General features: G+C 32.3%; 1 protein-coding gene and 1 long non-coding RNA gene across 2 annotated transcripts; one reads left to right on the top strand and one right to left on the bottom strand.

The window, feature by feature from the left end:
- The first annotated feature begins 6 nt into the window (after positions 1 to 6).
- Positions 7 to 4,352, top strand: LOC120088872. Its single transcript, XR_005485054.1, has 3 exons — positions 7 to 312; positions 3,625 to 3,718; positions 3,805 to 4,352. It is a non-coding gene; the product is annotated as an uncharacterized LOC120088872 (long non-coding RNA).
- Positions 4,353 to 10,548: 6,196 nt separating this feature from the next.
- Positions 10,549 to 13,670, bottom strand: LOC120089212 (cytochrome P450 81Q32-like). Its single transcript, XM_039046622.1, has 2 exons — positions 12,753 to 13,670; positions 10,549 to 11,406 (listed from the first exon to the last, which is right to left on the bottom strand). Exons 1-2 carry the CDS (start codon positions 13,629 to 13,631, stop codon positions 10,792 to 10,794), a joined length of 1,494 nt encoding a protein of 497 aa, XP_038902550.1. The 5' UTR covers positions 13,632 to 13,670; the 3' UTR covers positions 10,549 to 10,791.
- Positions 13,671 to 14,984: the final 1,314 nt, after the last annotated feature.

The following is a 14,984-nucleotide window of genomic DNA, read 5'->3' as shown; positions in this document are numbered from 1 at the left end:
TTCTTTTCCCCCCACCCTCTCCCCTCCGTCCTTCCCATTCTTTTTCCTCCACCCCTAGCCACCACCATTCCCCTTCCCTTTTTGTCCCCACTTCCATTGCTGTTGATTTTTTCTTTTTTTCTTCGATTTTCAGTCGCTTACCCTCCCCTCCCATTTCGTTTCACTTCCTTTAAGTCCCCCACTGATTAAAATTTTCCCTCATTTTCCTATTATTTTTCCTTTCTCCCTGCATTTTTTACACAAACGGCCACCACTCCAATACCGAACGCCAACGCACACTGTCGCACACTACTATCGCCACCGCACACACTGGTTGGTCCTTTTTCTCTTTGCTTTTTTCTAATAAATTTTATTTGTAAGTTGTGTTTGTGTTATTATTCTGAAATGATTTTGTTTCAGATTCGAATTAGGATATAGATTTGTTTATGAATGAAATTGTTATTCTATCTTTGGTTTGTATATGGATGGATATAATGAAGGATGAATTATTTTTGTATTTTGGTTTTAATTTTGTACATGAGATTCATTTGTTAAGATTGAAGTTTAATCTTTCCTTTTTATGGATATAATATGCTTTAAGTTTTATGAAATTGCTAAGGATGTTTAAAGAAAATTAACTAAATTTTACACATTTTATTTGCTAGTGTTAAATCATCGATTGATCCGAAAAACTTAAGTTGCTAGGTAAATGTAAATTTGATATCATATCATTTAAAAAATCTCTAGTAAATAGCCGTTTAAAAAAAAATCTAGTAAAATTAGAAAATGGAAATATTTAACCATTTTTCCTTACTAATGTTCTCGTCACATGCTTGATGTAGACCGATCCTTTTGTAAAGTAAGAAAGAACACTAGAAATATAGTGATTTCTCTCTTGTTCTCATCATAAAGGCCTAAACTTAGAGATGATGGAAAATCTCCTTCATATAGCCAAAACTTAGACATGCTTTATTCATTTGGTTCAACGATGAATAAGGATTGGATTAAGCTTAGAGATAGATTCTCAAGAGAGTACATTGATGGAGTTGCAAAATTCATGGAAGTAGAAAAGTGTCATGTAAATGGAGAGGGAAAAACGAGATGCCCGTGTAAAAATTTTCATAATTCAATGTCTCAAACATGAGATGGAGTAGAACGAAATTTATTTGCTAATAGAATATCTCCTTCATATAGTCAATGGATTTATCATGGAGAACCGATAAATTTAGCTCAATTTCAAAGAGTCAGGACTCCTTTAGCTCCTTCAGCGGATGATGGATTAAGGGAAGAACCTACTGCACAAAATGATGATGAGTTGTTCAATCTTTTAAATGATTTGCAAGGACCGATGAGGGAAGGGGCATATGATGAAGATGAAGAAGTCTTTGGAGATGAAATGCCTGATAACATCGAACAAAGGGATACTTCAAACATTTTTTAGGAGTTGATGGATGAAGCACGTAACCCGTTGTACCCTAATTGTACAAAATTTTCCTCATTGAACTTCTTGGTGAGATTGATGTATATTAAGGTTCTAAATAATTGGAGTAACAAATCCTTTGATATGTTACTAGATTTGTTGAAAGATGCCTTTCCAATTGGTGCATTCATACCTGGTTCTTTTTATGAAGCCAAGAGGAAATTATGTGAACTAGGACTAGGATATGATTATATTCATGCTTGCAAGTACGACTGTGTTTTATTTTGGAAAAGATATTCTAATTGTCAAAGTTGTCCAGTGTGTGGTGAGTCTCGATACAGAATAAAGGATGACAAGAATAAGAAGATCTCAAACAAAATTTTACGTCATTTTCCATTAATACCGAGGTTGAAGCGAATGTTTTCATCAAAACACATTGCTTCTAAGATGCGATGACATAAGGATAAACAAGTTGAAACCAATGGTGTGTTGCAACATCCAGCTGATGCTGAAGGGTGGAAATGTTTTGATAGAGATTTTCCTGAATTTTCTTCAGACCCAAGGAATGTTCGATTAGTCTTAGCTTCTGATGGATTTAATCCATTTGTGAATATGAGTATTGCATATAACATGTGGCCCATGATGCTTGTTCCTTGCAATTTACCATCATAGAAATGCATGAAGGAATCTAATTTTTTCGTGTCTTTACTTATACCAGGACCAAAGTCTACTGGAAAGGAAATTGACGTCTATTTACAACCACAGATTGAAGAGTTGAAAGAGTTATAGAATAATGGTCTGTGCACTTACGATTGCATGAGTGGGGGTAGTTTCAGTTACGTGCATGTTTGTTATAGACCATTAATGACTTTCCTGCATATGGGAACTTGTCAGGATGGAATACCAAATGTTATCAAGCATATCCCATTTGTAAATAAGATAGATCGTCGTTTAAGATAAGAGGAAAAATCTCTTTCATGGGTCATTGACGTTATCTTCCAGATAACTACAATTGGCATAAGAGTAAGCAACATGATACTAAATTGGAGCGTAGACCTCTACCCGTTGTAATGAATTGAGATGAGGTCCTAGAACAAGTCAATGCACTAAACTTTCTAGTACTAAGTAAGCATCCATCCAAACGAGATAAGAAAAGAAAAAGGACTATTAATTGGACAAAAAAAGTATATTTTTTGAGCTCCCATACTCGTTTAAGCTAATGTTACGACATAAGTTTGATGTCATGCATATTGAAAAAAACATATGCGATAGCTTGCTTGGGACTTTGATGAATATTGAAGGAAAAAGAAAGACATGACAAATGCTCCTTTGGACCTTGAAGATTTGAATATACGAAAGGACTTACACTTACAAAAAGAAGGATCTAAATTTGTAAAATCACATGCAACATATACTTTTACTACGAGTGAGAAGATAGTTTTTTTGTAAGTTCTTGAAATCAGTTAAGTTTCCTGATGAGTTTGCCTCAAATATATCACGATGTCTTTGTGTGAATAATGGAAAAATATGGGGATTAAAGACGCACGACTCTCATATTCTACTCTAGCGACTTATTCCTATTGGTGTTTGAGCATACTTACGAAGGGATGTGTATACACCTATTGTGGAGTTATGTAAGTTTTTTCGTGATTTATGTGCGAAGTATGTGTCATAGACTTGGACCGATTGCAATCAGATATTGTACTCATATTATGTAAGTTAGAAAAAAAAATTTCCGCCGACTTCTTTTGATATAATGGTTCATTTTGCTATTCACTTGCCTTATGAAGCAAAGGTTGTTGGTCCAATTACGTATAGTTAGATGTAGCCTATTGAGAGAAGCTTGCGAACCTTGAAACAATATGTAAGAAATAAAGCCCGTCCTAAGGGTTTAATAGCAAAAGGATTTATCATGAAAGAATCTTTGACTTTTTGTTGCATGTATCTATCTGGAATAGAAACTAGATTCAATAGGGGCCCACATAATGAGGATTCAATTCTCCATGGCCCAAGTTGTGGAGATTTTGATGTGTTTAAGCAAAATATACGACCATTAGGGGGGTCAATTGCGAAGATGCTAACTGAAAATGAGAAAAGAATGACACATTGGTATGTATTGAACAACAGAGATAATATTTATCATAGGTATGTTTCAGATCTTATATGTTTAGTTAATATCCTTGGTTTTCAAAGTTGATAATATCTAATGTTAAATTTATGACTAGGGAATATTTGAGACTGATTCATACTCGATCAGACACAACTTCATAATTATCTCAAAGGCATCAATCACAATTCCCTACTTGGTTCAAAGATCATGTAAGTATACTTCTTCAATTAGATATTTGAACATCAATAATGAGTTAAAAAATATTGAGTTCCAATAATCCATTAAGTATTAATAGGTTTACTCACTGCATCAAAGAAGAGAAGCATCTGATGATCTTTACTCAATATCACTTGGTCCTTGTAATCAAGTCCGCTCCTACAATGGTTGCATTGTCAATGGAATTTGTTTTCACTATATTGATCGTGACAATAAAAGATCAACTCAAAATAGTGGCATCATGGTGCCTGGAGAAACAGAAGGAATTGAATGTAATTACTATGGTATACTAGTTGATGTATTGGACTTAGAATATAGCAATAGAAGACGTGTGATCCTTTTCAAATGTAAGTGGTTTGACACAGAACCTAAGAAAAATAAAGTACGACAAGATTTAGGGTCCATGTCAATAAATACATCTCATTATTGGTATACAGATGAGCCCTTCATCTTTGCAACTCAAGCCAAACAAGTCTTTTACATCAACGACAATAAACTTGGCACACCACTATTTATGACCCTAAAATTTGATATATGGCGCTCCAACAATCTAAGTTATTTACGTATCTTCCATCTTTGCGTTATTTATGTTTATGACCCTAAAATTTAGAGAAATGTACTATATAAATCCTCTAACCTTATACATGCCACTATTTTGTATTATGAATATTTCTCTATAATAAACAATTATTTCTCTGCTCCATAAATATAGCTAACATACTATTAATGAATCACGTAAATTTTTGTGTTGATTCTTATTGTTTATGTTTTCTGTTTATATTTATTTGTTGATTCTTAATAAAAACACTTTTCGTGGTAAGATGTGTTCCTTTAGTGGCACATGCCAACTAGAATAGATGACACGATTGTCCTAATAAGTTTTCAACACCTTTATTTTGCCATTAAAAGTTAAAATACTTCTTTACTTGCTAGAAGAATTAGGGAGTTGGGTGTAAAGTCATTTTAACACTTGTTAAGTTGGAGCAATTATGTGTTTGGTTAATCTTTTCTATATGCAGCACAATATTTTGGCTCTAATACGTTTTCGTTAGCTAAACATTTGCGATATGTGTTCAAAACAGAAATAAAAACTACATTCTAACAACTCATATATTACACACTATGTTACGATTCACTGATATTTTTAGCAAAGTAATTCGAAAATTTTCAACCTTTATTAATTTCTTATAATATTTATAAAAAATAACAGCCAACGAGTTGAACATATGGCCTACAAAATCTGAACTATGCTTGAGCTTGCTTTTAAATCACAAAATTTAAAATCAAAAGGTTAAATGAAAATAGAGTCGTATTTCATGTTTTCAAATATGTCTTTTGTAACATATTAAAAAATTGTATTCTAAACAATTGTTTAAACTCAGATACTATGTTATTTATAGATCATAAAACTAGTTATTGTTACCACTAAAATTTAATTGACAATAAATTATTATTAATTAATTTATCAATAAGATTTATGTTTTAAAAATTATACAATTATTATTTGTAATAATATATAATTTCGAATATATTAAATAATTCATATTATATCTTTTTTTAAAAAAAATTGTGTTTATAACAAGACATATTGTACTTTTTAAATGTTATTATCTCTATTTAATATAATTATGCAATTTAAAATTTTAAAATTAAAAATCTAGATATAATGAAAACTAAAAATGTTGTGTTCAGAATTTGCACTATCTATATTACAAAATATGGAAAAAAATTTAAAAACATAATCGAAGTTGTTTGTCAAATATATATGAGTTGAATTCAATGAATCTAAAAATATAAAATAGAATATGTATTCTAAGCTGAAAATACTCTTTCAAGAATTAATTTTTCTTATATATGCATCCATGTATGATTATTGGTAACATTTATTTACAATGGTTAATTAAAACATAACTTATCTTTTGGATTGTGAAGTCTATCCTATTGATTTTTGTTCATAATGCGAGGAAGATTGAGTATGGTTGGTGACTTAACTTATGTTGTGCACATTGAGACTATTTAGAAGTTTGCAAGATTATAAATAATGTAGGATTTTGTGTAAAAAAAAATATCTCTAAACTTTTAGAAGTTTAAAAAATATTTTTAAAATTTTTCAAAAAATTCAAAATACAATTATCGTTAGTTTTGGACGAAATCTATTAGTATTTTGTTTTAAAAATACCCCAAACTTTTAAAAGTTTCAACAATACATTTAAACTTACAAAAGGTTAAAAAAAAAAATACTCTTATTGTTAGTGTATGAACAGAAATTGTTAATACCCTATTGCAAAAATAACTTTAAAGTTTCAAAAGTTGCATTGATACTCATAACCTTTAAAAAAAATATGACCGTATTGTTAGTATAGCATTAGTATAATGATCTGTTTGGCCTTTTTTAGTTAAAAAAAAAAAAAAAATTAAAACAAATTATATAGATATATATCCTCAATTTGTTCATATAGATACTCTTATTTTTCTCTTATTTGTCCAGTTCTTACACAATTCTTTTTTCAGTAATCAAATATAAATAAAAACTTTAAGGTTGGTTGCCCAAATAATAATCAGGTAAAAAATAATAAAAGATGTAGCATAAGGATAAATATATTAGGAATATGGTACAAAATTAAGATCAAATATCACCGATAGCGGCTATCAATGATAGTTATACTAGCAAAAGACTAAAAAGTCCATGACTAGTCACCATTTCGTGTGCTTTTTTTTTTTTTTTTGCTTTTCTCAAATTGAAAACTATCATTGATAGAACCTATCAGTTAGCTACCATCAATTACTATCACTAATAACTGCTATTAGTGATAACTTCAAATTGAGAAATATTAATACAACCTTGAAACATTAACACTTGAAATATTATCTTTCAATTTTCTATCAGCTATCAGTGGCCATAATTGATACACTATCATCAATTGCAATCAACCTTTAAATATAAGCACTTAAAGCTAGTAGTGGCTATCAATAGATAGACTTTTATAAATATATATCAACTTTGAAAGGAAACTATACTTTCAAAGATCAATATTTTAAGTTTTTAGTGATAGTACTATAAGTGACATCACTAATATCTACCTAAGTCATATTACCAATATCATTAATATAATTCTTTTGATTATAATTGTGATAGTACTATAAGTTTTCCATAGTTAGCCTCGTTTCTGAACCAATCATTGAAATTTTGATATGCCTTTTAGACGCTAGGTAAATTCTCTTTGGATTGTTTGTATGTCTCAATTCTTGAAGGATATTGCTGGTTAAATTTACTTAATTGTTGTGAACTCTTTGGGTGGATTTGTGTTAGTTTTAATAGAGTTTCAATGAATTGATATGACAAATTAATTTATCGAAGTTCTTGTTTGCAATATCATCATAGCCTATGCAATATTGATTGATTTAGTTGCACGTGTTAGGATCACATGTTTAGGGTCTAGACTTTTTCTGGCCAAACTCATGTATGCCCTAGTATAATCTTTCCCAATTAATCATGCTACAAGATATGACTTTTCTAATTTGTAGCATGTCTCAACGATTGAACACTGCTGTATTGCAATTCAGTTTTAACTTGTATGTCACTAAGAAAGAAGAGTTAATAATTGAATTAGTGTTAGTTTGATTTTTATCACAATTGGCTAACTGGACTATTAGATTTTCGAATAGGTTGAAGGGTTCACAAAATTAGTAAAATTAACTAGTGCCTAATGATATAAAATATAGCCACGTTTTCTGTTTGATTGTCAATTTATTTTACAGAAAACCAACAAACCCTCCATTCTCATGTGGAATCTTTAAATAATCCTAGTTGATCATTAGTCTCTCTGTGGATTCACCTGACCTTACCACTATACTGCATTTATGGTACAGTCTTGGATCGACGAATATTATCTTTCTTTGCTCGGGCCAGGGGCATTTACAACAATGCCTTCCCACAGTTCGAACAAATTTGGCGTTGTTGTTGGAGAGACTTGGCAAATAGCCTAGGAGATTTTTTGAATTTCATTTATATATACATATAAAAAAAATAAAAGATTATGTGTATTGCTTGCCTTTGGTTTATGACTTGCTCCTCTGGGAGTGCAAACTTAATTTTTATTACAGATATTGACTGGGAGGAGAGGAGAATACGAAGGAAGCGTAAAGGAGAAATACCAAAAGAACGAATTCAACAAGTTGTTGACGATACAATAAGAGCAATGTGAGAAGAAGTTCGTGTGAAAACTCTAAGGGAGCTGGCTGACCCTAACATGGTCCAGCAGCCCCTATGCATCGTATTTCAATCGACCACCATACCGTTCAAACTCAAGCTAGTGCTGATCAATCTATTGTCTACCTTCAGAGAGAATGAAGGGGAGAACCACTCGCAAACACATAAATGATTGAACCTTAGGGCGTTTCTTTTTCATTATAGGACAATGCTAAGGATTAGTTATATTACTTAGTTCAAGGGCCAATAACTGAATGAGCTTAAAAAGAAAGTTCTTGAAAAAAAAAAATTCGGCTTCTAAAGCCCAAACAATTTGTTGGTGAGTCTTTGTCAGAATATTGAGAACGATACAAATGTTTATGTGCTAGCTTTCCCCATAACTAGATTTCTGACAAATTATTAATTCAATATTTCTATAGTGGTTTGCTTGCCAGTGACAGGAACTCCATTGACTTAGCAGCTAGAGGTGCTCTTGTTGATAAGATACCTAGGGAAGCCCAAGAATTAATTTCACGCATGCCTTAAAAAAACCAAAATTTTGGAACCAAGGCTACTGAATCTGATTTAATTGTTAGTTCTGAGATTAAGGAATTGAAAACTAAAATTTCTAACTTAACTACTCTTGTGATGCAGATGGTCCAAGGAGGAGTTGCCCAAGTAAAATCTTGTGGGGCCTGTGGAGTAGTAGGACAGCCTTTGAAGCATGTCCTCAAGCCCAAGTCAATCCAGTTGGGGGTACCAGAGGAAATACAACCCTCATGCCCTAGTATACAATCCAGGCTGGCATGATCCCCCTAACCTCAAATGGGGAGGTCGAGGCCAAGGACAAGGACATGACAATTCCAATCATTCAAATCAACTGTCGTCATCTTTCTCATGTATGTCTTTAGAAGACATCGTCAAATCATTGGCTGGCAACTCCTTAAAATTTCAACAGGAAATCCAGTAGCTGCAAAAGGACTTTCTCTAATTATCACAGGACACCAAGGCATATCAGCAAGAAACCAGGGCGAGTATGTCAAATCTTGGCGCTCAGATCACACAATTAGCTGTTGCAGTGAGTCAAATAGAGAACAAGGGTTCAAGGAAGCTACCTGCCCAGCCAGACCATGCCAATGTGAGTGCCATCACACTTAGGAATGGTAAGGAGCTTCCATCACCTATGATCTCTTCAGAAAACACACCTCCGCCTGGTAAGTCCAACGAAGAAGTTGAGAAAAATGAGGGTAAATCCAAGGCCTGCCCGTCTACCCGTAAGGTAAGTACTCTTCCTCACCTTTTGTTGAACATATATTCCTAAAGCTCCGTTTCCTAGTAAGCTAGCAAGACCAAAACAAGAACATATGGACGAGGAGTTGATCACGATGTTTAAAAAGGTTGAGATAAACATTCCCCTCTTGAGCGCTATTGAGCAGATTGCAAAGTATGCTAAGTTCCTCAAGGAACTGTGCACCAAGAAGAAGATAGATAATGATAGGGAATGGGTGTGGTAAATAAGAATGTATCTACTGAACTTAAACATAATATGCCTAAAAAATATCGAATTTCAGATATGTTCACTTTACCCTGAATTATTGGTAATAGAGTCATTCATCTGAACTTTATCCCAATGATGTTTTCATGGTCTTTTCCAATGCCACCTCCATGCCAATGGGAAAGACTGTTTATACCGATGCCAAAAATCTAGGTGTCAGCAAAAGTTTTTTGCAAAAGCTATTTGCCTTTCCTCTCCTCTATTTGAGAAAAAAAATTGAATAGGTACTTGTCACACTATGTTAGAATAATGTCGGACAAAAACCCCTCTCTTGATGATGAAAGACGTGCCATAAAAGTTGGTTGCCAATTATTATTATTATTATTATTATTTTGTATATTCTGCCCTTTATCTGAAAAACAAAAGGTCGAACAAGGACTTGCCGATGCTAGTATAACGTAGCGTGTTGTAAAAACTCGTCTCCCGATGTCAAAATTTAGGCATAGAGAAAAGTTGTTTTCTTAAAAAAAAAAATTGTCTCTCTCGCCACTTTGTTTAGAAAAAAATTTGAACAAAGATTTCTTGATGTTAGCCTAACGTAACGTCAGGAAAGACCCCCGATCCTGACGCTTTGATGTTATGTCGGGAGAGGGTTCTTTAAATTCCATTTTTTTCTTCATTTTCATTTCATTTTATGTTGACCCTCTGCCATATTTCAATGTTGTTTCGACTTCTTGGTAGTTTTCTGGTACTGAATTCAAAAGAATATATACAGGTTCTTTATTAAGATCTGTCATGAGTCCATCTTAAAAGTGAAAAACATTTGCCTCAAATACATCTTATTTGTCAAAAGTTTGAAAACATATAACTCAATTCAACTTGTTCCAAATCTTTTAAGATGTTCGTCTTCCTATGACCTGTCTTAACACACTATCCCTGATCGCTGATTTCATAGTATCTTTTTCTTCTTTTGTCATAGTGTCAAGTAAAATTGAAGGGTCTTGGGGTGCCTTATGGCTTTCTGTTGTCCCAAGATGACTTTGATCTTCACATTCCAAAACCCAAAGTCTGATTTTTCATCAAACTTGTATATTTCATACTTATCAACTGTAACTTAACATATACCCATGATACTTCCCCTCTCCTAGGTAATATGAAAACTCCGATCGCAGTCCCATAACGTTTTAAAACATGAAATTTTCACTTTTACAATATTAATATGCACTCAAATCATTATTGTTCCAATACACTACAACTCAAACACTTGAAAAAAAAAAAAAAAAAAGAAGAAGAAGAACGTTTAGTTGAGTGGTGCAAGGTAATTGATCATATCTTTCTTATTAATTTTGTTCAAACATATGGTCTTTCATAATTGTGAACTATCAAATGAAAACCCTTTCCATGATAGGTCGGGATTTACACATGGCTTGCAATGGATGTGCTCTAGGCATTGTTAGTCCAACACCCTCAGCCATGTCAACCAGCTCCCTATTCACTCTCTTCCATTCAAAGCATTGAATCAACGACGCCAAAGCCAAGCCAACCACACGATGAGCCATTCCCACACCAGGGCAAGCTCTCCGCCCGACACCGAAAGGTATTAGCTTGTATAATAACTCATCTACGTTGCGATTCTTATATCTTTTAGGTTCAAATGTAGTTGCATCTTCCCATATGTTTGGATCTCTATGTATTGCCCAAGCATTTATCAAAATCATCGTATCGCGGGGGATTTCGTAGCCCGCTATCGAACAATTTTTAGATGCATAATGTGGCACTAGTAAAGGAGCTGCTGGGTTTAATCGTAGGGTCTCGTAGATTATTCCCTGTAAATAACTCAATTTTGACAAATCAGATTCATCAACTAATTGCCCTTGTCCAACTATTGAGTCTAACTCAATCCTAGCATTGTTTAGCACATCAGGATTGTTGAGCAAATGGGACAACGCCCATTCCATAGTCACAGCTACTGTGTCAGTGCCTGCAAGTAATATTACCTGCACCAATCACCATAGGATCAAATTATATAAGAGAATAATGCATCAAACCATGCTTGTTTCCACACGAGTTTTTGGTAAGTTTTCCAATTTCCTAGTTAAGGCTTTTGAAGTTTAGGCAGAATTTAAAAAATAAACATCAACCGTCGAATACTATATGATCCTATCTAATAATTATTTCGTTTTTAGTTTTATATTTTGAAAGTTATGCTTATTTTCTTCATGATTTTTCATAAGGTTTTCACTTTTTTCTTTAATGAAATATTTATGACTCGTTTGGTAATCATTTTGTACTTTTTTTTAAAAAAAAATAAGCCTATAGACACAACTTTCACCTCGTTATCTACTTTTCATGAATGATTTAAAAATCCAAGCCAAATTTTGAGAACGAATAAAAAATAGCTTTCAAAAGGTTGTTTCTGTTTTTGGAATTTGACTAAGAATTCAATCATTATAGTTATAAAAAATGTAAATTATTATAAGAAAGGTAGATGATATAGAATTAATTTTTAAAAATAAAAACACCAAATAGTTACTAGACGGGGCCTTAATTATTAGTCAAAATCTAAAAATAATTTTCTTTAGTTTTTAAAATTTGGTTTGACTTTTAAGTACATTGTCCAAATTAGACAACATTAATAAAGAGGAGAAATTAGGGTTTATAAGCTTAATTTTCTCAAACAAATGGCTGTAAAATATGACTAGCTATTTTTAATTTCAAAAAGTTAATTTCGAATTTCCATATGGCTATAAAATGGGAGAATTTCGATTTTAAACAAATTTAAGAAGTGAATAAAAAAAACAAGGAAACTATAGGTGAAGTAGTGATTATCGTAGGCATAAATTTTAAAAAAATTGAAATAAAACAAATAATAAACTGTTTATTAAATGGGACATTAATTTTCAAAATTTTGTTGTAGGAAATATATGGGTAGGAAAGATGAAAACCAAAATCAAGGAGTTATTATAAGAAAATACAGCACAATTTTAAAAATCTAAATACTAAAAATTAAAGTCTCATGTGCGGTAATCATTTGTCTTTTTGCTTTTGTTTTTTAAAAACTGAGCTTAAAAGCAATACATCTATCTATAAATTTTTATGTTTGGAGCATTATTCATTTTCAACCAATTTTTCAAAAATCAAGTCAAATTTTAAAAACTAAAGGAAGTAGTTTCCAAAAACTTTTTTTTTGTTTTAGATTTTTGCTAAAAATTAAGTGTTTCTTCTTTAACCAATGTGAAATTATAATTAAAAACGGAAAGAAATAAATATAAAATTAAAAACAAACTCGTTACCAAATAGAGTTATAAGTTCTATAATAATTAAGAGAGAGATTCAAACCCACCATTATAAGTCCTTTAATAACTTGATCACTCATACAATCAAGTTGGGATTCTTGCAAGGAAAGTAAATGATCAATCATAGTATTTCTACCTTCCTCCTTTTGATTCCTATGCTCATCAATCAACCCTTGCAAAAATTGATCGTTTCGTTGTCCAAGTTCTATTATCCTCTTCTCATAACCAGTTATATCAATCCAATTCAACAAAAGTATAGAACTTGAATCGTAACTCCCACAATTTTCCATAACTTGTTTCACAATATCTCTAAATTCCTTTGCTTGTTCTGCATCCAACACATCCTCTCCATAAAACCTTTTCCCCGTCACCATTCGCATCACAATATTAGACGACAACTTGGAAAACATAGATCCCATCTCAACACTCGCAAAGTCATCACTTGAAATGCCACACAACTTACCAAGTAAGCGTTTGATTTCGTCCTTCCTAATCTCCAAGAACATATTAAGGCGAGTAGTTGAGAAAATCTCTATGGTGCTAATTCGGCGGAGGTCTCGCCAATGGTCACCATAAGAGGATGCTGAGAAGATCGTGTTGTTGTAAGTCAAGTGCTTGGTAATGTTGGTCTGCGGCCGATTTGCCAGAGTGATATCATTCACTGTGAAGCATTCCTTGACGGCGGAAGGAGAAGAAACGACGACAACGAGTTGAGAGCCTAAGCGGAGAGAGAAGACATGGCCATATTTCTTGGAAAGCTTTTGAAGGGTTTGATGGATGGGGCGTTTTAGGAGATAGAGATGGCCTATGATTGGGAGAGAAAAGGGGGGACTTGGGGGAAGGTTTATGGAGGGTTTCACAAGGAATTTGAGAGCTGATATGAATATGATTAGAGAAAGAAAGAGATAAAGCATAAGGTTTTCCATGCTTTTTTTTGTTTATTTTTTCTTTTCTTTTCTTTTCTTCTTTGGCTTCTATGTTTGCCTTTCATTTGTTATCCCCCATCAATTGCGAATATATAGAGTAAATAGGGAGGGGAAATTTGGTTTCCATTTAATTTTCATTAATGCAAGTTCATAATTAAAGAAATAAGTGATAATAACCTGAGCTAGATCTAAAAGTCTTCAAAAAAAACATTAAAAAAAAATCCTTATCGTGAATCCCCACAATAAGGGAAGATAAAGAGAACTATCTCAATTATGTTTGAAAACTTCTCTTATCCAAGGTGAAGTCTCACAACAATAATACGAATAACTCTTGTTAACAAAATGATAGACAACTCCAAAAAAATTAAACAAATTTGGGTTGAAAGATGATTAATGATCAAGAAGAAAGAACCTATTTCTATTTTCAGGATTTTGAATTGACCACGATCTATAGGATCAAACTAGATTGAAAGTCCTAAACATCTGTGCTAAACACAATAATACAAAGAAAGCATAGAGCTTGAAAATAATGCTTTTAGCTCTAGGCTCTTGTTGTTGCCACTTGTTTTCTTATCATATGTGTATATATAGAACTGCTTTTATCTTAACTAGTCATATCCACATCAAAACAGTAAAGGAAAATTTTCTTGTGTAGTAATGTTATATGAATCGAATATCTCTAAAAAATTATCGTTTGATGTGGTGTGAAGAGAGATGCTTTACAATGTAATATTTTTTCTCTAGCATAGTAACATAAAGAAGACAATTATTCTGGGTGATTATTACAATATAACTAACAATTGTGCACGAATATTTGAAAGAGAAATTGGGATTTCTATATATATATATTACAATATATGGGGTGGGAGACCGAATCTCGCCTTAAAGTTAAGTACAAATTTTTCATGTTGGTTAAACTATATTCATGTTTGTGCAGTTTTTAAAATTTAAAATTTACATCTAACAATTATAAAGAAGTAAGCACATTGTAACAGCTTTTTTTTTTGTTTTTTTGTTTTTGTTTTTTTTCAAAACATAAACGAATGGGTGAGTTCTCACTCGTACCTTACTATACTTAGAGTAGCATTTATGAGATCTCACCCAACTGGGGCCTAACCTTTAATTAAGATTAACTCCTCCCATTAATTGGGACTTACATTTTTCTAGGTTTAGATTCTTGTTTGTTTAAAAATAGGTTAGATTTTATGGAAAATATCTCTGAATTTTGTATTCTGCTTAAAAAATATCTCTAAATTGTATCAATAATACCTGATCCGAAGAACATATAGTTGAAAAATATCATTAACATTAATTTTAGATGAAAATGGTTAGTATTTTGTCTAAAAAAATACT

This window comes from Benincasa hispida, chromosome 10 (genome assembly GCF_009727055.1).
Source record: "Benincasa hispida cultivar B227 chromosome 10, ASM972705v1, whole genome shotgun sequence".
Lineage (NCBI taxonomy): Eukaryota > Viridiplantae > Streptophyta > Magnoliopsida > Cucurbitales > Cucurbitaceae > Benincasa > Benincasa hispida.
This window is presented reverse-complemented; position numbering and strand designations above follow the sequence as displayed.